The 21,979-nt window shown below is 36.4% G+C and overlaps 1 protein-coding gene across 11 annotated transcripts in view; it reads left to right on the plus strand.

Annotated features, from left to right (window-relative positions):
* The first annotated feature begins 778 nt into the window (after window positions 1-778).
* LOC110096812 (pentatricopeptide repeat-containing protein At1g20230) overlaps window positions 779-21,979 on the plus strand; it is a 28,309-nt gene continuing 7,108 nt past the window's right edge. Inside the window, exons 1-7 of one of the 11 annotated variants that reach the window (XM_028701323.1) lie at window positions 779-3,190; window positions 5,143-5,348; window positions 7,470-7,561; window positions 14,122-14,254; window positions 15,312-15,430; window positions 15,798-15,917; window positions 16,027-16,381. In XM_028701323.1, the coding sequence (XP_028557156.1) occupies window positions 847-3,081 (2,235 nt within the window). In that variant the 5' untranslated portion in view covers window positions 779-846 and the 3' untranslated portion in view covers window positions 3,082-3,190; window positions 5,143-5,348; window positions 7,470-7,561; ... (2 more) ...; window positions 15,798-15,917; window positions 16,027-16,381. Of the gene's footprint in view, window positions 3,191-5,142; window positions 5,349-7,469; window positions 7,562-7,750; window positions 8,166-14,121; window positions 14,255-15,311; window positions 15,431-15,797; window positions 15,918-16,026; window positions 16,382-21,979 lie in introns of those variants that run through there. The other 10 variants (XM_028701320.1, XM_020822917.2, XM_028701322.1 and 7 more) reach the window with 10 other exon arrangements.

The raw sequence follows: 21,979 nt of genomic DNA on the forward strand, positions 1-21,979 counted from the left end.
ATCCTCCTCTACTGTATCTACTGATGCTGACTGCTTTACTGAACAACTCCCTCAATTTTTGCAACTCATCCAACAATTGACTTTGCTGCATCTGTATCTACATGCAAGCTTGAATTTTTTGATTAAGATGTAGATTATTGATAAGATGTTTGATGAAGAGCTAATATACTAAATATGAATATGAAATACATGACATGCATATGGCTACTGTTCACTTGGCATAACATGCATTTCAGCATAACATATGCTGGGGCGGATCCACCTTATGTCGGGGGGATGCACAATTACCTTCCCTGAATTTTTTTTTTTAAAAAATGTATTATATGATTATGTAGGTAATTTGTCCCACTACATCTACTTTTGAGTCTTTATTACATAGATTTGTAAATTGTCCAAGATTATGGGGAGTTTGGAGCGCAGCGAGGGGTCAGCTTCATACAGGGAAGAAAGCCCTTGGATATAAAAAAGCAGAAATTTTTTGGGCTTATACAGGAAGACGACGCCAATAGGCCCCCTCCCCTCCTAATCTCCACCTTTTTCCATCGTTGCCGGCACCCGTCGTCGTCGCTCACCACCGCCCACCATCGTCATCACCCGTTGGTCATCACCAATTTTAAATTTTACACTACATTCATTTTACTTAAGTTAAATAAAAAATGATTCACATGAATTTATTTTACACTATTTCAAATGAATTTAATTTTTTATGTTATATTCCTTTTGCATTGTATTATGCTTATTTTTTAAGCCAACAAAACATCTAATACTATGATTTGTTGGTAACGAAGGTTGAATAACTCTTCGAACTTTCAAAAATTCTCCCCTCCAAGGAAATGCCCGCCACCCATGGCGCGGCGATCCTTCCACTTCCTCCACCTTCACCCTTCCCCTTCCTTCTTACAAACCCAGCTTGCCCACTCCCACTTCCTCAAGTCCGGCCTCACCGCCGACGCCCACCTAGCCGCCAAAATCCTCTCCCTTTACGTCACCCACCACCGCTTCACCGACGCCACCGCCTTCCTCTTATCCCTTCCCGAACCCGAAACCTTCTCCTTCTCCTCTCTCATCTCCTCCCTTTCCCGTTCTCCCTTCTCTTTCCTCTCCCTCCTCCCCCGCATGCTTTCTCTCCGTTTCCTCCTCGACCCCTTCGTTCTCCCCTCAGCTCTCAAGGCCTGCGCCGCACTCACTTCCCTCATTGCCGGCCGGAGTCTCCACGTGTTCGCTGTAGTTTCAGGACTTTGCAATGACCCCGTCATTTTGTCCTCCCTCCTCCACCTGTACCTGAAGTGTGGCGTCCAAAATGATGCACACAAAGTGTTTGGCAGAATGCCCCAACCATCTGTCGTAGCCTATAGTGCCTTGCTCGCTGATGCTGCTTCTCGTGGCAGTGTTTCCGTAGTAAAGAGGCTCCTTTATCAGATGCAGATGTCTGGGGTGGAGCCGAATTCGGTCACTTGGAATGGCCTCATTGCAGGATTTAGCCGAAGCGGGCATCCCCACGAAGCACTTTCCATGCTTCAAAGTATGCATTTTGAGGGGTGTGGGTTGGATAGTGTCGGTGTCTCCAGCGCTCTGTCTGCGGTGGGGGATGTAGAAGATTCTTGGGTGGGTTTGCAGATTCATGGGTGTAGCATTAAGCATGGATTCAATTCAGATGTTTGTGTGGTGAGTGCACTCATCAACATGTATGGGAAGTGCCGGGTTACGGAGGAGATGAGTAAGGTGTTTGATGAAGGTGGTCATATGGATGTTGGATCTTGCAATGCCCTTGTTGCTGGGTTTGCTCGAAATGGTCTTGTCTGCGAGGCTGTGATGAGGTTTAGGAGGTTTCAAGAGCAGAGAATTGAGCTGAATGTTGTGTCATGGACCTCCATTGTTGCTTGCTGTGCTCAGAATGGGAAGGATGTGGAAGCAATGGAGTTCTTTAGGGAGATGCAGGGTGTCGGTATTCGACCAAATTCTGTGACTATCCCTAGCCTTTTGCCTGCGTGTGCCAACATTGCTTCTTTGATGAATGGGAGATCAGCCCATAGCTTCTCTCTTCGAAGTGGAATTTCACATGATGTGTACGTTGGCAGTGCTCTCATTGACTTGTATGCTAAGTGTGGTAGAGTTAGAGAGGCCCGGGTTGTCCTTGACGCAATGCCGATTAAGAATGTAGTATCATGGAATGCAATGTTGGGTGGTTATGCCATGCATGGAAGAGCAAAAGATGCGATTGATCTTTTTTGTTTGATGGAAGTGAGCGACCAGAAGCCTGACTCAGTAAGCTTCACCTGCTTGCTTTCATCCTTCAGTCAAGCAGGAATGAAAGATGAAGGGTGGTTGTTTTTCCACAAGATGGAGAAGGAATATGGAATTGCTGCGAGGATGGAGCATTATGCATGCATGGTTAGCCTCCTAAGTCGAGCTGGCAAGCTGGATGAAGCTTACAAATTCATGGGAGAGATGCCGTTTTACCCTGATGCTTGTGTTTGGGGAGCACTTCTCGGTGCCTGCAGAGTGCATGGAGAAGTGAGACTTGGTGAAATTGCTGCAGAAAACCTGTTTAAACTTGAGCCTCAGAATGCCGGGAACTATGTTCTCTTATCGAACATTTATGCGGCGAATGGAATATGGGATGGCGTGGATAGAGTAAGGGATGAGATGAAGAGATTGGGCGTGAAGAAGAACCCTGGCTGCAGCTGGATTGAGATCAAGAACAAGGTACACATGCTTCTTGCTGGAGACAGCTCACATGCAGAAATGGAGCAGATTGTGGAGAGATTGAAAAAGCTTGGGGTTGCCATGAAGAGACTTGGTTATCAACCGAGCACCAACTTTGCGCTGCAAAATGTCGAGGAACAGGATAAGGAGGAGATGCTTTGCGGACACAGTGAGAAGTTGGCTGTGGCATTGGGACTTATAAGCACCTGTCCAGGGACTCCTCTCAGAGTCATAAAGAATCTTAGGATATGTGGCGATTGCCATGTAGCTATAAAGTTCATATCAGAATTTGAAAGGAGAGAGATACTTGTGAGAGATACCAATAGATTTCATCTTTTCAAAGATGGGAAGTGTTCCTGTGGGGATTATTGGTGAAAAGCTTTGGCGTTTGCTGCTCCTGCTTAACCTACCTGGCGATAACCCTCGAGCAGAAAGAGCGAAAGGAGACGGTTCCTGCAATCTTTAGGCAATGAAGACTTGCCGGGTGAGTCTTTACAAATTATAAGAAATTCCATAGCAACCATAACATTTAAGTATCATAGTTTCAATGGTTACTGCTGCAGCTAGTGCAAGCTGTTACGGCTACTTAAACCATTTTAACTTCATCATGGAATATTTAATGTGTTGTTGTAGTATTTGCTGAACGGTTATGTTTTGTTCATGATTTCTACTGCACTTCTAGGATTAACTATAGGTAAAAGGTGTATACACTTGCTATGTCAACATTGAAAAGAGCAATGCCTGTTAGAAAAAAGAAACTAAACACATTTTCAACATATAATATATGTGGCATATTGTACAAGATAGTGCTTTAGACGAGAATATGGTGGTCTAACTTCACATCTTTTTACACTATTGATGTTAAATTTGTGTCGGCTTGTCAGAGCATAAAAATTTTTTTTCATTGAAAAGGAGCAATACTTCTTAGCACCAAAAAAGTTGATGCATTTTCAAGATGAATTATGTTGCATATCATGTTCATTTCACAACTCATGTGGCATATCATCTTCAACACAACATATTTTCAACACCAAATAAATCTTTGGAAAGGTAAGATTAGTGTTATAAAAGATTGTAATCATCAACATTTTGATAGAAATGTGTAGCCATTAAAATTCCTTTGCACATGATCTCGAATCCCGGGAACAAGGTTACTCGCATAAATCATGGCCATGCTCTGCGATTTAACATTACAAAGTGAAATTGTTCATGATAAGCAGCTGTAAATGTGAATAATAATCTTAATTTTTTCTATTTAGATAGTTTTTTTTTCAACCTGAATTATGGAGGTCAACCTTAGAGTGAAGGATAAGGTAAACTTGAATTATGGAGGTCAACCTTAGAGTCTAAAGGTTTTCACTTGAGTAGATCTAAAGCAAAATATATAGAGTGTAATTTTAGTAGTAATAGACCTAGTGAGGGGATTGTGACTTTGGGTGATCAAGTCATTAATAAGAGTACACGTTTTAGATATCTTGGATCTATTGTTCAGAGTGATGATGAAATAGATGGAGATATTATCAGCAGAATTCAAGTTGGATGGTTAAAGTGGAGGAATGCATCTGGTTTGTTATGTGATAGAAATGTACCCCTCAAACTTAAGGGAAAATTCTATAAGATGGTAGTGAGGCCTGCAATGCTTATGGTGCCGAATGTTGGCCATTAAAAGAGAAGCATAATACTAAGTTAAGTGTGGCAGAGATGAGGATGCTCATTTTTTTAAGGAGCTGCGAGCACTGGAAGCCAATTTTGTTAGCTGTTAGTGTGCTTGAGCTTGGGTTGAGTGCAAGGTGGCAAAGCCTCCCAACCACTCAACCACAAAATAGCATGAATATAAAGGAGCCTGTGAGACTCTTCATATAGATAGCACTGAGAGTTGGGATTTCGAATTCCTGCATAAGAATAGTAAGCGGCATTGGTCCCACTGCTGTGCTGCTTCCCATGCCATGCTTGGGCTAAGCATGGCCTAGGCAGTGGCATTTTAACGTATTTTTGCAGTGGATTGGCAGCGAAGTCTTGCCAAATAATTAGGAAGGTGTTCTACCGTGCTACTAAACAACCTAACCCAACCATATTGTTTCGTATCATCACACTCATGTCCTAACCCTTCAAACTCTGGTTTCTTTGATATTTGATAATTACCAACGGTAAGAGATTGATTTGTTTTTTTCACCTCACCAAACTAGAAAATGCTTTTTTCCTTGAAGAAATTCCATATTGAATGTGGTTGGACGTTACTAGTTACTGGTTACCAGTAAATGTCATCAGCAGGTTCTGCTAGTCATGGATTCAAACTATTGTAATGTTGGAAGCTCTTTATCTCTAAGTTTATCTTTAGTTTCATCCATTGCTTATTGCTGTTCATATTTGAATGCTTCCAATTTTGAAACGGATATGAACCAGAAAGATACTAGTTACTTGTTTTGACTTTTTCAGGCAGGTCCTCATTTTTGTTTCAGAACCAGTTTTAACAGTCTCCCATTCTTCTGCAGACATATAAGCACTCTCATCTTGGCAGTCTCTTCGCTGCAGAAAGCTGATGCAGCATTTGTTCCATCACTTAGAACACTACACACAGTATCCACTGCCTTGCTGGTCTTTCATTCTTCAATGAAAATGAAATACGGTTCTCTATAACACAGGTAGTTTAAATTTTCCAGTTGAAGACCTCTTGTAAAATCAGATATATCTGTCAAATTGAATTCCATCCGACTTATAGCAGCCAAAGTTGTAGTTAAAGAAGAAAACATGAAGTCAGCTAGGTGTATTCAACAGTTGCATGACAGGTAAGGAAGGAAGATTAAGCACTGGAAGTACAGCTTCCAATTATAAGAGAAGGAACTACTAGTTAGCTAAATCACACAACTATATTCATAATATCTGCTCCATCTTTATTTTAGAAATTCTATAAAATGCCTTAGTGATGTCTCCCTCACTGCCAAATGATATAGTACATTTAAGGGACTTCCAAAAATAATAAATAAATAAAAATTAAGGGACTTAAAAGTTTAAGCAGAGCAATAGGAGTGTAAATGAGCTTGAGCTTGAGCAATTCCAAGTATTATTTGGCTCAACTCATTGCAAAAGAGCCAAAATTTTTTGTTTGCGTTTAGCTCGTTAGTATCAAGCCGAATTAGCGCTATTCATGAACCTAATGTCTACTTTAAAATCATATATTTATTATATAACCTACATATTGACCATGTGTACTTACATTCATACAAATATAAATATATGAATATGATTATATATAGTATAGATATTTATATGCACATTTACATGTATGAGCATATATAAGATACCTAAACATATATTTATATGCATCTTTTACATGTGCAAATATTATGAAGCTATTGTCTAGCCAAACACAACAATGCAGTTATTAGATCCCAAACTTTGTATGAGAAAAATAGAGGTATGCATTAGGTAGTTGATAGCTAGCATAAAATTTGTCAAATAATCATGACATGAGTCTTTTAATACATTGTGTTAATGCTAGGCATTTCTTGAAAGCGACACATTGTATAACTTGAATATAGTGAAAAGTGTGCAAAGGCCACTGTACCGGTGCTGGGTGTAGTGCAAAATAAGCAAGGGTTCCCACATCATGGATTAATGTGTGCAAAGAAGCTAGTCCTCAAAACCAAAATTATGATAATATCTTGGAATAATAGGAATATACATACTCTTATAGGCAAATTAATGAAATTAATAGATATTATGATTCATAAGAAGATAAATATTTTATATATTCAATAAATTAAATGGGTTGAGAAAAGGCTAAGGAGTTTGATAGCTTAGTAGATATTTCCTTTTGGATTGTATGCATTAAATGGTTTGTTTTCCTAGGGTTAGGGTATCTTGAATTTGGTTGAAATTTGAGATATCTTAGGTTTTTGGGCTATAGATCATCCTCTCGAATAGAGGATCAATTGTATCTTGTTATTTTCTTTCCGTTAGTTTGATTATTCTAATAAAAACTACCATTTTTCCGATTTTTCATTTGGTTTGGTTGATCGTTCTCACTGTTTTTGTCAAGTTCATTAGGCTTTACTTGTGTTAGCCATTAAAAGGGAAGCATAAAATTAAATGTTGTAGAGATGAGGATGCATAGGTGAATGAGTGGTTTTATACTAATGCGAAATGAGTATATAGTGAAAAGGTTGGAGTAGCTCCAGTATCAGATAAGATTAGTGAGAGTCATCTTAGATAGTTTGGTCACATAAAACGTTGGCTTTTTGATGACCCTGTTAGGAGAGTAGTTATATGAGATCCAGCTTTTGTTAAAAAAATAGAGATAGACCTAAAAAAGTTGGTTAGAAAATATTAAAAAAGATCTTTTTTTTTTTAATTAGATTCAAATAATGATAACTCTTAATAAGACACAATGCAGAAAAATAATTCATTTAGCCGATCTTATATAATAGAATAAAAACTTGTTGTTGTTGTTATTGTAGTAGTAGTATTGTCTAGCCAAACACAATCAAATGTCAAGAAAGAACTTTTTTAATAGCCCTATACATCAACCTCTCGCAAGACTCCATTGAAAGGATTCTCTTTAGTCTTTACAGATTTACTCTTGAATAGTTGAATGGTTAAATTTTTTTACTTTGTGACATGAAAATGCTGCAACTTGAACGTCACATCATCTTGTTTCTCCTTTTGAAATCTGGCCAGTAGCCTGTTGCGTTATTTTTACTTTTTTAGGTAATTATTGATGCAAAGTGTTGCATGATCTGATTTGATTTATATGCATGTGGAAGTGATGGACTACAGGCTACAGCTGGTTGTGGATACCGGAAGCGGAATCATAAGGACAAGTGGATGGCAGGCTATCAAATAATTTAATCCTAAAGTAAATTATTTTTTCCACTTTTGAGTTACGAAGCTTAAATTATTGTGACTGAATATAGGTTATAAATATGGACAAACTCAAATAGATGACTGAAACTTTTTTCTGATATATTTAAATTACCGAGTAAAACAATTATCTGAATCTTTTATGAAATTAATAATTAATAAATATTATTTCCTCCTTTTTCAGAGAAAATTGCAATGGAACTATTACGGTTCAGCCCAAACCGGCCTAGGAGGGGCCGGTTCAGACGTATAGGAGGCGGACTAAGCCGCCTACTCTAAACCCCACTGCCTAAGCATGTGGGCCCCACCTCCTTGGGTGGCAATAGGAGAGAGAGAGGGCGGTTTAAGCAAGAGGAGGGCAATTTGAAATTAATTTGTATTAGGAAGGATTGTATTTAAAGAACATGAGAGGCTAGGATTAGGGCATGCATATTATTGCTTCTCTTGAAGTTCTCTTTGGTGTCTTGGGCTCTAGGCTTCTCGTCTAGAGATTGGAAGAGAACGATCCTCCTCTCGAATTGAGGATCAATTGTATCTTTGTTTCTTTCTTGCTTCACTTTGATTTCTATAAAATTATCTACTGATTTTGATTGCTTCCACCCAAATTCTTCTATTTTTCTCGCTGAATTTACCCATTATTGTTAGGTTTGCTTGCGAACTCAAGTATTCCCATTAGGGTTATTTGAGAACTCAAGTATTTCCTATCAGGAACCTAATAAATGACAATGTATAATGCAGAGTGCATGCTGGCGCATCAGATCAACTTGAAAAGTACATAAATATGATGACATATATATACTGTTCATTATGGCAAAAATAAGCATGACCATTCAGGAGTCTGAATTTGAAGGAAACTCACATTTTGCTGAAATGTATCAATCTTTTACTGTTCTCTCGTGAACTTGACGCAAAATTGTTTAGGAAGAATATTCCCTTGAAGTGTCTTCTGATACGGAATTTCATTGCTTCAGTTTTTTTTTTCTTTTCCCTTTCGGGAATCATGTAAACTTCTTAATTTGCTTGCATTTGTGATCGCTACAAGAATCGCGACCTTAATTTCTTAGGCTAGGATCTGCAGGTATTTTTCTGAGGGTTTATCAAATCATATGTAATATATAGATGGCTTCCACAACGTATATTTTTGGCTTAGGATTTTGTAGACAGGCAATTAGAGTAGAGATTTTTCTGTGCAGAGATTGGACGCAGAACGCCGTACGGAGATCAATCAGAATGCGCCACATCAGCAGTACCGAACGCATGGGTGATGCAGCGAATTTTGGTTGATCTCCAGACGACGTTTGACATCTGCACAAAATAATTAATCCAATTCCAATTAGAGATCTCTCATTCCTTTTGGAGACCTCATGATTGTTTGTATAAGAAGGCTTTGTGTTTGATAAAATTTTAGTTGCGAGAGTAATTGTGGGTTTATCTTGTTTGTATGTCGGTGTACTGCTATGAGTGCTCTTGTTTTATAAGTCAGAATTGTAGTTTCTATATTTTTAATAGTTTTGATTCTCCATCTCCTCTTCCATACACATAGGCTTGATTGAAGTTGAGTCATTTATCTGAGCAATTTGTGCTTTATCGTTCTCTTTTATTTTTTTGTAGCATATTATTTTCATATTTGTTGATACTTCTACTCCAAATTATTTAGCACCCTTGTTATAATAAACCAGCATAATAGTGTAAGGAATTTGATCTCTGAACGTTATGATAAAAGTCTATAATAAGAGGTTAAGATGATTTAAGAAGAGTTTAGGAATTTTTTCTTGAGGTTTCCTAATGATGTATCAATTAACTAAAGGTGCCTTGAGCATTCTTTCATGTTGCATAAGACTTCTTACAATTTTATACCTCTTCTTCTGTTGGATAACACTCATTGAATCAACAACAACTAAGGGATGTAAGCACCGACAACAAATGAATGCCAGTAGCAATAATATTTGGAATTAGCACCAGCAGCAATGAATACACCTTCGGCTATTGAGTAACCATTTGAGCAAAGAACTAATATAAATGTGCAGTGATCCAACTCACACCCTATGCAAGTGATCCTATATGATTTTTCATATGCATTTGAGATTATTGCATGTTTGCTTATCATCCTTGCATGTTCCTTCATGTAAATTAGCCTTTTTTAATACTACATGTTTTAATTTATAAGCATGAGAAACTCTATGATTTATGTTTTGACAGGCTTTTATGAGTGCAATGTGTGCTAGAGATATCTTGTGTAGCTTATATATATATATATATATATATATATATATATATATATATCAACTGTTTGTTATACACTTTATTGGATATACCATATTATATGCTTTAAATTTTCTATTATTCTTATTACTCTTATAAGCCTCCAATTTACAAGTCATTTGCATTTTTTGGATTGCTTTTAAAGTGGCGAATAATTTGATAAAACTGCAATAGAGGACCAATCATAAACTGATTGATGCACTCTATGGGCCCACAAAGATCAATGGAAAGTAGATTGAGTTTATGCTCTAGAGATTTCCCCTATAAGAAATATGTCTCCAAACAGGTTTTATTTTTGTTATGGGGATTGAGGTTTTTCAAAGGTGTAAGCTCCTAGGGCTAATTACATCCCAGGTGTACCTGAGATCATTTTCGATTAAGAAATCAATGCTTGTATTCAAATTTGATAGGAATAATTGATATTTAATAAGGCAAAAGCCATAATCATTGCCTACAATTACTTCTTTCTTAATTGGGTTGTATAATTTAGGTAACTCAATAACTTTACAAAATTCAAATTTATTTGAATTTGAAAAGTTACCTAAAATATCATTCATATCTTAGGAAAGTTCCCAAATCCTATCCTATTGATTTTAATTTAAATTAGGATGAAATATCTCATCCCAAATTTGATTCCCTAATTTAAGGAATCATTAAAAGCTTCCTTAAACCCCCCTCTAGTCCATTAAGCCGCCGACCCCATCATCATTAAGTCCTTGGATTTATTTCCTAAACCCAATCTCACCTTTTGGAAATAATTCAAACCTCTTCTCCCCAAATTCAATTTGTTTCCTAAAATAAAATTCTATTTTAGGAAACTATCCAATCAAATCCAAATTAAATTTGAATTAGATTGGAAGTAATTCATCATTAAGTCCCAAAGATGCAAGCATTAACTCTTCTTACCAATCCCCTCCCCCCTATGGATGCCGCCGGCCCCATGCCTCCCTCCCCATTTAATTTCTTTCCAAACTTGGAGTAGGGAGATTGAGAGGGAAACCATTCAAATTCTTCATCCAAATTTCAGATTTGAAACCTTTCCTCTTCGGTCTACTTGCTGTCCAGAAATTCTTGGATGCTAGCAGAGGTTGTCTTCTCTTCCAAACCTGAGAGCACTGCTGTCCAAGAGAAGACCAGCTGCTGTCCAGAAATAATTCTTGAATTCGGGACAGGATCTAGTTGCTCTCCTGAATTTCAGAATCAGGAGAACTGCTGTCCAGCAACCTGGAAGGCAATAATTTGCTGTCTGAAGCTTCTGGTAGCATAGAAGAGCAGTCCAAAGCTTGCCGAACCTCATAGGGTGCTGTCCAGAATCTGTCCCCCAGGCTTCCAACCTGCTGTCCAAAGACTCCAGCCGAATTTGTCATTGTCCCGCTGCCTAAGAAGCCACTACGTGTTGTCCACTTCCTCTCAAGCACATAAACACCACACCAGAGCTTTGTTTGTCTTGTTTATTTGGGCAATTTTTCCTCCTACTCTTTTATCTTTTAGTCGCTCTCAGTTGTAGTTCTAATTGACTCATGGAAAGTTGTGTTAATCCTTCCCGCTAAAGTCTAGTACTTATTAGGAGTTGTGTGAGAGATCTTTCATAACACTACTCTTATTGTTAGACTAGGGATTTCTTGTTGAAACCTATCTCGTATGTAACGTCAAGAGTAATTGGTTATTTTGTGGATTTTACTTTTCACAAGTGACTTGGCCTAGGCTTGTGTTTACCGCTCTTTGTGTTTTATTTTATTGTTTAAGTCCACAATATTAATGAAGAAATCAAATTAAACTCGGGTCAATATCGGGTTGTCGGGTTGAACCGAACACTACCCAAAACTAAAATCAGGTCAGATATTCGGAATGCATTTTTGACATCCAATTGTTCTAGATGCTAGTTATAATTAGCTACTAGTAAGAGCAGGATCCTCATGGTGTTCATTTTGGCAACAGGTGCAAAAGTTTCCTGGTAATCAATCCCATATGTTTGAGTGTACCCTTTTGCCACCAGTCCAGCCTTATACATTACCAATATACCATCAGATTTGTATTTCACTGAGAACACTCATTTGCAGTCGACTAGTTTTTTTCATACTGGTAGGTCAATCATCTCCCATGTATTGTTCTTTTTCAGGGCATGCATTTCATCTTTCATGACACTTTTTCAATTTTCATCAAATAAGACTTCAGAAATATCATTAATAATATAAATATCATTTAGTGTAACTAGAAAATTATTGTGTGAATGTGAGAAGTTATGGAATGATACAAAGTTGGTTATGGGGTACAAGGGAGTTTTTTTGGTGAACTTGTATTTACCTCAATTTTAGGAGGCGGTTCAGATTCTTGGATCTACTCTGGAGCATAATTTAGATTTGTATGCCTTGAATACACTTTCCCAAACCTCTTATTATCCATAATAACTTTGTTTTCAGTTTCTCTGGCTTTGATTTCAGGTTTAGGTGGATTGATTTGAGGTGGAGTTGAAATGTCAAGAGGGGCAAACTCACTTTCCTCATCTTCTTCAGTTCCAATCACCCCCTGAAGATAAGGTTTGGTGAGATTAGATTTTTGTTCATCAAAAGTAACGTTAGCAGATACAAGAGTTTTTTTAGTAGAGGGATGATAACACTTATAGCCTTTTTGGGTGGATAAATATCCAACAAAGATATATTTGAGTGCTATTAGATCTAATTTTCCTCTATTTTGACTGTGAATGTTAACATAAGCAGTCCACCCAAAAATTATGGGTGTAAGGTTTTTATGGGTTCGAAATTTGGGGTAAAAAGAGGATATAATATCCATTATTGTTTTTAGTCCCAAGGTTGTTGAAGGTAGCCAGTTATAAGATATGTGGCAGTTAAAAGGGCTTCCCCCTAGTAGGATTTGGTGGTGGAATAAAAGTGCATGGATGGAGGCCAGAAGATGACCATTTTTTCTTTCTGGAACTCCGATTTGTTGTTGGGTATGAATGTAGGACGACTCATGAATGATACATTCCTTTTGAAAGTAGGAGGATAAAGTTTAGTTAAAATAATCTTACATAAAATCAAACAGGGTTCAAAGAAAAGTCAATAAATGAAATTTTTGAATGTGTTGAAATCGTTTATTCTATTAACGTGAATAAAAAAAGATCATTATTTTAAATGCTGACATTTCTCAAGTTATCTAGTAAAAAGGTTCTGGTAAAAGATTCATAATTTTAATCACTCACTTTATTAAGCTATTTAAAATCATACTTTAATGGAAAAAAATAAGTTATAACTCTAAGTTAATACAAGCATGCTCATTGGCATCTTAGGTGTAGTATTTGCCTCTTTCAATTCCTTCAAAACAAGTGGTGCCTAAAAAAGAGGGATTTTTTTTTTCAGAGAAAAGGAAGCCAAGCGAGTAGCAAACAAAATGATTAAAAAGTATAAAACAGAGAAATTAACTCTTTCAATATTAAGTAACATAGATTTTTCTCAAGCAAAAGTTAAGAGAAATAAGACCATAGAGAACAGGAATGGTGATATTTCATGAATCGGACACATTTCAGGTGTTGATGTTGAGCTTTAAGAGTAAAAAAAAGTGATAACTAGAACCAACAAGAAAGAGGATGAAAATACCTTATAAGCCTGTCTTTCAGTGAGGAAGGAAAATCGGTGACGGTTCATTGACACTCTTGGTGATAATACAAGAAGCAGAGGATGGTAGCACGAGGAATAGAGTTGATTGAGAGAAAGGGAAGAGAATAATCTTCGAGAGGGAAGAGAATAATCTTGCATCACGTGTGAGGAGATTTTTTCTCTACAATTTGCTGTAGGCTTTCAAAGTGAGCTTTCAGGGGATTTGCATTTATTTTCAGCTCCCTTGGTAATTACATTTTCTATTAATTTCATAGAAGCGAATGAGTCCAAATAAAATAGTAAAGTAAAACATATTTGCATTTTACTTGACTATATAAACGAAAAATAAAAAAATTTAGATTTCTCGAACCTAAATTGTAACTGAACACTTTTTTGAACTTGAATAACTTCTCAGTGAGCTGTACGAAAAATTTGCCCGATTCCAATATGAATGAATTGTAGGTGCCATACTTGTGAAGAATCAAACTACACTTTAGGCTGAGATTGGTGGGAGAGCTTTGATGATGAATTGAATCCCAATACGTCTAATGGAAGATTATATGATAAGAAATTGAAACAGGGTTCTGCAATTCAGTTTTCACATTTCGTTAGTATCTTCTTCTGTAAAAGTACTATCTTTATTCCTAGAAAGTGGTCATAACAGTTTATATTTATAATAACTATCTTAAACATTTTATAGTGGCTTTTACCTATCGAGCACGGCTATTTGGAGGCTGAATGTCTAGAAAAGACATGGAGGATCAAGCAAGAAACTATCCTTCAAGAAGTAGATATTATTGGTTCAAGGAAACCATTCGATATGGTCTTGAAAGGTAGAAACTAAAACCTACTTTTGCTTATCTCTTAGGGTTTGCATAAACTTTCCATAATTTTATTTGTATTTAAGTGGAGTAGAACGTGTTAATCAATTTATTTTTTATTTTCTCTTTTCTTTCCTCTTTCTAATATGTTTCCATAATTTTGGAATATTTTAAACTAGCAACTTGCTTTGGTCTTTGTTTCTGTTTTGAACAAATTGAAATATAAATAAATGCTGTAGCGAACATACCTTTGTTTATGATGATTTCAAAACTTTGATTAAACACAATAAAATTTCACAACCAAATTATAGAAATTAGAAGCGATACCAAAGAACGCCATAGTTGCGTGTATTATTTTGTTGCCAATAACATGGATTTACTTTTCTTCAATATTTTTTCCTTATTTCTTTTCTTTATGTATTCTCTACTTTTTTTTAGTCCCTCATTATGGGCAAATTATTAGGTTCGGTCACCAGACCTATTTTTAGGTCTGGACATCCACTAAAAATTTGCCACGTGGACTCCGCTTTGACTCAAAAAGCGCAGTCAAAGCGCACCTAAAGTGCAGTCAAAGCGCAGTCCACATGGCTAGTTTTTATTGGATGTCCGAACCTATTTATAGGTCAGGTGACCGGACGTAATAATTTGCCCTCATTATGATATGTTTTTGAAATTGTTAGAGCACCCTAAACCTGTTTTCTGCTTTCTTTTCTGTTTTGAATAACTGGCAACAACAAACAAATGCTGTAGCAAATGTCTTTGTTTCCTGTCTCCAAAGGAATTTCGGAGAAAAAAAAATAATTCCAATAGTAAATTGACAAAATTAAAAGTGATACCGAAGGACACCTTAATTGCAAGTATTATTTTGTTAGCAATATCATTGATTGGCTACGTTCCCTATGGCTTTTCTTGCTTCAATGGAAATGATTCTTCAAGCAACTGAGATCATGGTTGACGATCCAAATTCTGAAAATAAAATGCAGTGGATTGGTCACGTTCCTAAATTTCTTTCTTTATATATATATTTTTTTCTGTTTTAGTTCTCATTTCTTTTGAAATAAACTTGCAGATTTAGGTCTGTACATATTGGATTATACATTGAGTGGCCGATATATGCTTGTTGGAGGTCGAAAGGGCCATTTGGCTATGATAGATATGATTACTATGGATCTCATAAAAGAATTTCAGGTATGATTATTTTTCATGCATCTTTTATGGCATCTCATTTCAGGTATGATTATTTTTCATGCAATCTTTTATGGCATTTCTATCATTGATGTCCGGATGATCATGCCCTGGTGATGCGTTGTAGCCTTTAACTATATTACTATTATTATTATCATAGTGAAGTGGGGCAAAGGCTTGATGTTGATGTTATTGTATTATCAAAGTTAAGCTATGGTGTATGATGTGTATCTTTTCTTTGGAAGGCTTTACAGCTTGTTGATAAAATTTTGTGAATCTAAGAATTCATTGGCCCTTATTTATTCATGCTGAAATCTGAATCACTTTTCTTCATCGTTAATTGTGTTAATCACATGTTACATTAAACTAGGCTGTGGCCCCACGAATGGCTCATTATAAGAACTTGAAGAGCTAGGTAGCATATGGATGATTTCCTGTTGAAAACGCCTCATCTATATTCTTCTTGGTCATCTATCTTGTCATGGAATTGGTATTAAAAACACAATCTATCAATTCTCAATAAATTGATGCGATCTTTAATGTTCAAATCATTTTATTTGTTTCAGTGGTTAACAATGACTAATCATTTTGTCCAACAGGTTAGGGAAACAGTGCGTGACGTGGTTTTCCTACATAATGAACAATTTTTCGCAGTCGCCCAGAAGAGTTATACTCTTTTTTTATTCTATTACAAATTACTGCTATTGTCATACTGATATGCAATGGGGTTACCTTCCAGCTTATTTTCTTCTTTCCTGCTCCATTACAAACTATAAATTGAAATGGTTATGATTTGCAATTTTACAATTGCCAAATATATTATCATTATGATTTTTAATTGTTATAGGGCAATAATCTTGTTCATTGATATATTAAGTGAGCATGTCTACTATCTAGAACATTGGAAAAGCATAAAAGAAAAGTCACACCTACACATGGGAGCATGAATTGATAGTAAGAGAGTTGTTTTGTTTACAATTCACTGCCGCCCAAACTATTTTTTGCTCAAATTATGTTTATTTTGTTTGATAAGTAGCATTATCTGTGCTTTAATAGTTTCAATTTTTTTTATATTGCTGTCATGAGCTGTCAAAGAAATTAGAGTATTAATTTATCAGTGTGTGATATAAAATTATTCATGGATTTGTTCACCAAAAAATAGTTGCTTGCACCCAAATTCTCGTATCAGGTTTTATCCGACAGAATGATTACCTTATTAACTTTGGCTTACTACTACAAGTTATTTCAATTAAACTCTTGGTATCTGATTTCCTATTTTAGCACACAATTGATCTTCTGAGTTGTCCATCAACTAATTTGGAACTTCACGGTTTATTGTTTACATAAATTATTAATGTTTCCATAAATTATTTTAACTTGGATGCAAGTCACTGTAGCAATGCCGGCTGCTAGAATTTCTTCTATTCCCGTAATCGGAACTAAAGCAATTCTCGATTTGTCTTATATGCTTATTCGGTGTTGTAGCTTCGTTCACTGATTGATTTTCTTTTTGTATTTTAGTAGAAAATCCAATATTACTAGAAATATATTTTTTAAATTGGAAAGTCATTATTTTGTTGAAACTAAGGTAGGAATTTAATGATCTTGCTGGAATTCAAGTTTTTGGGATTGAAACTTGTAATATTATGTTAGATCTAAGAATATTCATATAATTTACTTATTTTGGATTTTCTTGGGCTATAAGTAGGGCTAATGGTGTATATATGCTTCGTTGGATGATTGAACAATTGAATGAAAAATTTCAAGTTTGCTTTCAATTCTTATGCATATTGTTGGATGTAGATTCTTTAAGCTTTCTACAAGTCTCAATGATAACTTCGGGAGTATAATTCTCCTTGTATTGTCATGAAAATTATACTTTCAATTGATGATTTATATCCTTGTTCTTTCTTATAAAATGTGTAAGGATTGATTTGTGTGCGTAGTAGTAGTAGTATAGTAGTATATAGTAGTAGTATATAGTAGTAGTATAGTATATAGTAGTAGTATAATATAGTAGTAGTATAGTTGTAGTAGTATTGTAGTAGTATAGTATAGTAGTATAGTTGTATATAGTAGTAGTAATAGTAGTAGTAGTAGTAGTATATAGTAGTAGTATGGTAGTATATTATAGTTGATGGGGACCAAGGCTTTTAAAACCTGACCGGACCGGCCGGTTCAACCGGTTGAACCGGGAACCGGCCGGCCGGCCGGTTTCGGTTCGGTATAGAACCGTGTTCGCAGAAAGCCGGCTGCGGACCGCTCGAACCGGCGGTCCGACCGGCGAACCGGTTCCGGTTTGCTTTAACCGGCCTGTTCGCTAAAAAGGGAAACGGACGGCTGAGATGCCATCTGAGTGCGAGCGGAGGTATTCAAAGTAACGACGTGAAAAAAAAACCCTATTCGATTAATCGTGTCGCCTGCGGCCTGCTTGCTTGGCGTCATCTTCTCTTCCTCGGGTATCTTCTTCTCCGCATCCCACTTCTTCTTCTCGGCTTCCGGTGTTTTTCTATTCTTCTGCTTTCTACATGCTCTTGCACAAAACCATTTCAAAGTACATGCTGGCATGCTGCATATTAACTTGTAATAATATTTGAACAGCAATTTCATGAGTGGTTGTCAAGCAAAGCTAGGCCAAAACCAAGGAGTCCGTCTTGGTCATCTCAAGAAGAAGATCCTGGTCAGCTGCTAGAGGCAAAGCATACTGCAGCCGAGCAAAAAAGGTTATACTTAAGTTACAAATCATCTTTTCTTTTTCTTCTTTTTTTTGTATGAAATGCGTTGTCTTTTTTTTTTTCTTCCTAGTTTTGTTATCCAGCATGATAACTTGCTAGGTTTTTTGTTTAGGATTCCCTAATGCTTTAATTATAATTTAGTTTATTGTGGATTCTGATCTAATTTAAGTAGTTAATAACTTAATATAATTAGATATTATTTTCTAGCATTGATATAGTATTATATGAGGTGAGCCAATGCCTGTTATGGAGATGCTGGAACTTTCTATTCCTCTTTTCCTACTTTGCCTATGCAGGGATCTTATTTCTAGCTCATAATGAATGAATGGCTTAAAATTTTAAAAAGGGAATGTTTAGAAAAGCTTAATAATGATTTTCTAAACCCTAATTCTTATTTTCTCAAGAGTTTGTGAGAGTTCTAAATTAGGGCTTTGATGGGGACATCAGTTGGAAAGTCTACCGTCGATATGGCCATGGATCTACGGCCACGATTTATCCGATGTACTTTTGATTTTAGTATTGTTATTTTCTTATTGGTGTATTTTATTTTCTTATGGATGTAATTTATTTCAGCATTTTTTCCTTTTTACCCTTGCTTGAGGGATTGAGTCATGTAGCCCCTTGAGGGTATTTGAGTCCTTTTGCTTTAAGTCATTGTAATAGGCTATTTAAAGCCTTCATCTTGTACTTTTGAAGCTAATGAATGATATTGAAAATTTTTTCTGTATTTGATCTTCTTGAAGCTTTTGTGTGAGAGCTTGAGAGAGAGTTTGAAAGATTGGTGGAGCCTAGGAGAGGCCACCCGTAGTACCCAATAGTCACCACCGGTGGCTCTTAGTTTATCTTCCCTTCTTTCCCATCTACCCAACGCCCACCACCGGTCATTCCCCACCACTAACCGCCACCTCCTAATTTCACCCACCCAAACTCAACCTCCCCAAAACCATCCCCTCCCCATCATCCCGCCGGCCGCCCCTTTAACCGCCGGCCATCTCCCTAATCTCGGCCTCCCCTTCCACCACCACCCCATTTCCCCGTTAATTGCCGGCTCCTTTGCCGCCACCTCATGTATTTTCAAATTTGAAATTTTAAAATTTTGATGAGTGAAAGTTTCCAAATTTGTCGGTGCCAAATTAGGAAAGTTTCAATGAGGTTTCAATTTCAAATTTGAATTGAAACGGATTTGAAATTTTTCTTCATTAATTTGTCGGAGCGAATTAGGAAACCCATTACACTCTCCCCAAAACCCCTCCCCCTTCACTATGCCGCCGGCCCCCCTTGGTGGTCCCCCTTCTTTAATGCTACATTAAGGCCCCTAATTACATGTATTTGAAATTCAAATTTCAAATTTTTCCCTCAACTTCTCAACTTCTACTAAAAATCTGAGAATAGTTTTGATATGGAGATTATAACATTTTTCTTCATCCCATCTAGTTCTCCCCTAACCCTAGCTTCTTCCTCCCTCGCACTGTCATCTATCTCCCTCCCTCTCTAGTTCATTCTCTCTTTACATGATATTAATGCATGGTCGATTCGGCGTTTGATTCCGATTTTGCATCCGACGGCCAAGGCGTCGTGTCTCTTCTCCAATTTCCGACGTCTGCGCGATTCCAATCATTGACGGATCCCTAGAAATTTCTTCCTCCCGTAGTAATTGTTGAAGAGGACTAACGAAAGGTACGTGGTGAATCACGACGTCTCTCCGGAAGGTGATATTCTTCCTTGATTCACTTACTTTCAAATTCAACTTACTTTGTTGAGAGTTTGTTCAAGCAAGAGATTGTGTCTACTAATCGTCATCCACTAGTAATCGTAGGTTTGTTACTTCTTTGCTCTTAGATCTCATTGTTATGTCTTGGTTAAGTTGGAAACTACTCCACATGCAATGTTTTAATTTTTCGATGTGCTTTGATTTTGTTTAGTCTCTTGCGTAGCTTAGCCTAAACGGAATTGACCATTATGAGTTTTACTTTGTTATTTTAATCACGAATAACGAAAATCTAAAATTGTTCTTAAACTATTTTGTGCATGTTTCTGATTTTGCATGTAGTCCTACATCAATAGTATAGTAGTATATAGTAGTAGTAGTAGTAATATAGTATAGTAATATATATAGTATAGTAGTATAGTAGTAATAGTAATATAGTATAGTGTAGTAGTATAGTATAATAGTAGTAGTAGTAGTATATAGTAGTAGTATAGTATATAGTAGTAGTGTAGTATAGTAGTAGTATAGTAGTATAGTATAGTAATATAGTATAGTAGTAGTATATTATAGTATAGTATAATAGTATAGTATAGCAGTAGTAGTATAGTAATATAGTAGTATAGTAGTAGTAGTATAGTATATAGTAGTAGAAGTATAGTATAGTAGTATGGTAGTAGTAGTATAGTATATAGTAAAATAGTAGTATAGTAGTATAGTAGTATAGTAGTAGTAGTATAGTATATAGTAGTATAGTAGTTGTAGTATAGTAGTATAGTATATCGTATAGTATAGTATATAGTAGTATAGTAGTAGTAGTATAGTAGTATAGTATATAATATAGTAGTAGTATAGTAGTAGTAGTGTAATATAATAGTAGTATAGTTGTATAGTATAGTAGTAGTAGTATATAGTAGTATAGTTGTAGTATATTGCAGTAGTATAGTGGTATATTATAGTAGTAGTAGTAGTAGTATAGTATATAATAGTAGTATAGTAGTAGTAGTATAGTAGTATAAGATAGTAATATAGTAGTAGTAGTAGTAGTATAGTTGTAGTATAGTATAGTAGTAGTAGTAGTATAGTAGTATAGTGATGTAGACAAAGGGGGGGTCAACTCATACCCAAAATAAGTTGATTTTGGCTTCCCTTGAGTTTACAAGCTCAATCAAATTTGAGCTGAAATTTAGCTCATTTATGAGCTGGTCTTTAGTTTATTTATTGAACTAAGGGTTAGCTCATTATTAGCTAAGTTTTAGTTCATAGTTATCTTTTAATTAAATGTAATTTTTATTGTTTTTATGCCTTAATTAAAGTTTGTCTCTTGGAATTCCAAAATGGCTTTTGGAATTCCAAGATGGTTTGTTTTCCCATGCCGTGGCTCCTTGGCTTCCACGGTTGGCTGTTGTTTTCCGTGCATGGCCCCTTGGTTCTCAAGGTGGCTGCTGGTTTTCCGAACCGGGGGCCTTCCCGTGGCTTTTGGCGCCTCGGTCCGTGCGGCCTCTTGGGTTCCCGTGGCTGCTTGCTCGGTTCCCTGGCTGGGCTCTTTTGCCGTGAAAAGCAAGGGGGCTTTTCCATGGCTTGCGATGTTTGGGTTCTTGTGGAAATTTATTTAAGTGTCTGTTTGTATTCCCCTTTCATACTTATAAATATGTGGGGTTATGTATTGTTTTAAGAGAGTGAAATATGAATTTTTGAAAAGAAATATGCAGATTTTCTTGGAGAAGCTTGCGAGCTTTGTCCACCCTTCTTTTTCCAGCTCCTTTAGAAATCTTGCGAGCTCTTTCCACCATTCTTCTTAGCTTCTAACCTCTTTCGTCTCTCCGCAAGTGACCACCCCATCTGTATCCTTCGTTTTTTTGAAAAGAAATATGCGGATTTTCTTGGAGAAGCTTGCGAGCTTTGTCCACCCTTCTTTTTCCAGCTCCTTTAGAAATCTTGCGAGCTCTTTCCACCATTCTTCTTAGCTTCTAACCTCTTTCGTCTCTCCGCAAGTGACCACCCCATCTGTATCCTTCGTCTCTAAGTGAAGCAAGTTTAGTGTGTCTTGTTTTTAGATTCAAGTTTGTAAGTCGTTTAATTTTAATCTGTGTTGTAAGTTTTATTTTTTTA

This window comes from Dendrobium catenatum, unplaced genomic scaffold, assembly GCF_001605985.2.
Source record: "Dendrobium catenatum unplaced genomic scaffold, ASM160598v2 fragScaff_scaffold_1676, whole genome shotgun sequence".
Taxonomy (NCBI): domain Eukaryota; kingdom Viridiplantae; phylum Streptophyta; class Magnoliopsida; order Asparagales; family Orchidaceae; genus Dendrobium; species Dendrobium catenatum.